General features: G+C 35.1%; 1 protein-coding gene across 1 annotated transcript; it reads left to right on the top strand.

Moving 5' to 3' along the window:
• The first annotated feature begins 141 nt into the window (after nucleotides 1-141).
• LOC119636516 (cyclin-dependent kinase 10) lies at nucleotides 142-2,564 on the top strand. Its single transcript, XM_038031902.1, has 7 exons — nucleotides 142-674; nucleotides 749-821; nucleotides 891-1,065; nucleotides 1,272-1,474; nucleotides 1,532-1,587; nucleotides 1,819-2,209; nucleotides 2,272-2,564. The coding sequence occupies exons 1-7, from the start codon at nucleotides 549-551 to the stop codon at nucleotides 2,436-2,438; spliced, it is 1,191 nt and encodes a 396-aa protein (XP_037887830.1). The 5' UTR covers nucleotides 142-548; the 3' UTR covers nucleotides 2,439-2,564.
• Nucleotides 2,565-3,022: the final 458 nt, after the last annotated feature.

Genomic DNA, 3,022 nt, shown 5'->3' on the forward strand with positions numbered 1-3,022 from the left:
GAGTCCATCAGGAACCCAAGTTTGGAAACCACGTTAACAACCCCAATCTCTGCATTAAGCATCTTAATCGCTACCAAGAAATTGTAGTCATAATCGACCAGCGAGATATTGGCTTTAGTTTAGTAAAGTAGTAAAAATCAGACAAGAAAGTAATGTGATTCAATTTTTCATTGACACGCTAAACTAAATCACCCATCATTCCGAGCGGCACGAGAGACAGATGGGTACATCATTAACAAAACGTATTAAGTGCAAGAGGTTGCGTTACTTTTGGTTATTTGCATGTATGCTAAAAATTCTTTTTTGTAATACACCTTTTGCAACGCTGTTAACTTAGTTGACATTTTCTTTTTCGTCACCTTAAAGGTGAAAAGCAAACTTCATTGTTAATAAACAACAAAGACCGGTCGCCACAAAATAAATATATCAATTTACTTCGCCCAATTTAATTATTTTGGATCTCACATAAAATTTAGGGTTTATGTAAATTATTAACGGATTGGACTTATTAATCTTATCCATTTGCAACTCATCATAAACTTGTAGAAATGGGAGATGGTGACGCAAACGACACAATCAAAGTAGCCGCGGATCCACAAGCACCTGTTACTCGTAAAGGTTTTCTTATATCGATAAAGACGGGAGAACCAACAGAAATAAAAGAACGAGATGTGGTATATATACACAAATTATAACAAAAGCATAAAAAATTCTTTTATTGCAACTAGAACTTTGGGAATAATTTTAGTTCGGTCGCTGTCGCGTTGTGACTGAGTTTGAGAAGTTGAATCGGATTGGTGAAGGAACATACGGAATTGTCTGTAAATAGGATTTAGCTAAACGAGTATTTTCGATAATAAATTTTCCAGCTAACAGTTCGTGTATTTTAGACCGTGCAAGAGATTCACGTACCAACGAAATTGTAGCATTAAAAAAAGTTCGTATGGATCAGGAGAAGGATGGATTGCCTGTCAGCGGTTTTCGGGAAATTTTGATATTGAAATCGTGCAAACATGAAAATATAGTCAATCTACTAGATGTGGTGGTAGGAAAGAGCTTGGAGAGGTACAGTGACTGTCACATGTTGCGATCAGATTGAACTAAATCTATACTATTAAAGAAGAGTGAATCCTCACTCGTTATTGTTTGTTTTTCTAATTCCTTTTTTCACCTTAATAGCAGATTCTAATCGCAACGCGCTTTATTGGATTATGTTCAATCTATCTACCGTTCTAGAAGCTTTTATTTATTTAAAAAAATTGTTCTTACAGCATATTCTTGGTAATGGAGTATTGCGAACAGGATTTAGCGTCGTTGCTTGACAATATGGCGCAACCATTTTCTGAATCCGAAGTCAAGTGTATCATATTACAAGTTTTACAGGGCCTTAAGTATATGCACTCGCGTTATATAATACATCGCGACTTAAAGGTTTCCAATCTGCTTATGACTGATAAAGGTTGCGTAAAAATAGGTACGTTTGGCATGAAAATGGAAAGAAAAATATTGTTTAACGTAAAATACATTGCAGCTGATTTTGGCTTAGCTCGACTTTTCGGTCAACCATGTCAACCGATGACTCCGCAAGTACGTCATAAACTTTTCAATAATTTTTTTTAAATTTTTTTTTGCAATTTTTCACTTGGTGAAAAAGCCGTTGGCTTACTCAGATGACAATTTGAAAGATTGGAAGTTTCCTTTATTCGGAAAGATCTTTGTTTCTGCATCTCGTCTTGAATAACACGTGAAAAGTCATTTAGAAAACAAACGCGAATTGCGAACTAAAACAATGAATATTAAATTATATAATACTTGCAGGTAGTTACGCTTTGGTATCGTTGCCCTGAACTGATTTTGGGCTCTTGTACCCAAACTACGGCATTGGATATGTGGGCTCTGGGTTGCATTCTAGGAGAATTGTTATCGCATAAGCCCTTATTGCCCGGCAACACAGAAATAGCTCAGCTTGAACTGATTATTGACCTATTAGGGACTCCTTCAGAAGCCATCTGGCCAGATTTTCCAAAAATGCCAGCCATACAAAATTTCACTCTTAAACAACAGCCCTATAACAATCTGAAACCAAAGTTTCAGTACCTGTCAGCGGCAGGTTTAAGACTTTTAAATTTTCTCTTCATGTACGATCCTAAAAAGAGAGCAACTGCGGAAGAATGTCTCCATAGTAGTTATTTCAAAGAGCCTCCTTTACGTAAGTATATAATTTTAACTTATTTCAAATTGATAAAAATAATCATTATTATTATTCCAAAGCGTGCGATCCCAAGTTAATGCCAACTTTTCCCCAGCATCGTAATCTTCAAAGTGCTCACAATATTAAATCTATATCTGGAAGTCATCACCATAATCAATCGGTGCCTGAATTGCCGGCAATTTCTGACTTACTTGGCAGTTTGTTAAAAAAACGAAGAGTAGAATAATTGTATAACATGCTCTTCTTTCAATGCAATAAATATAAGAACTTTGAACTTAAGGGTATGGTATTACTTGCCTCGAAAAGAATAATATAGGTGCAAACAATGGAAAAGATTGAACATCTTTCTATGTCCATTAATTTTATTAAATATGTGTTTTTATGAGGATGTTTTTCGCTTCGCTCTCTAAAGGCATTATGACATTTTAGAGTCGATATCGAGCACGTATTCTTGCGCTGTCGAGTACCATTCATCTAATACTCGTTAACTGTTGCTCGCTAACAAGAGCCATTAATCCAAAATGCGAAATCACTTCGAGCAAATTTAGCCGACCCCAGTTCTATAGACACTTAGATAGTTTTTCTAATAATCGACTTTTCTAACGCGAATACTGTCGGGAAATTCCTGTTAGTAAGTTCCCAACATTTTTTTGATTAATCTAAAAGGAAAATTGTGCTTTAGACGAAATTTAAAAAATTTGAACATGATTTCAATTTAATGATTTAAAACAAAACGTAGAGCATCATTTAAACGCATAAAACGTAAACATATAACGCACATAATTTTAGCGATACGTATTAGTTCGTTCA

This window comes from Glossina fuscipes, unplaced genomic scaffold (genome assembly GCF_014805625.2).
Source record: "Glossina fuscipes isolate IAEA_lab_2018 unplaced genomic scaffold, Yale_Gfus_2 28, whole genome shotgun sequence".
Taxonomy (NCBI): Eukaryota; Metazoa; Arthropoda; class Insecta; order Diptera; family Glossinidae; genus Glossina; species Glossina fuscipes.

Coding starts and splice junctions, on each gene's coding strand:
- LOC119636516 (XM_038031902.1), top strand. CDS start 549: ATGGGAGATGGTGACGCAAACGACACAATCAAAGTAGCCGCGGATCCA. Junction 675..748: donor AAATAAAAGAACGAGATGTG/GTATATATACAC, acceptor GAATAATTTTAG/TTCGGTCGCTGTCGCGTTGT. Junction 2,210..2,271: donor TTTCAAAGAGCCTCCTTTAC/GTAAGTATATAA, acceptor ATTATTCCAAAG/CGTGCGATCCCAAGTTAATG.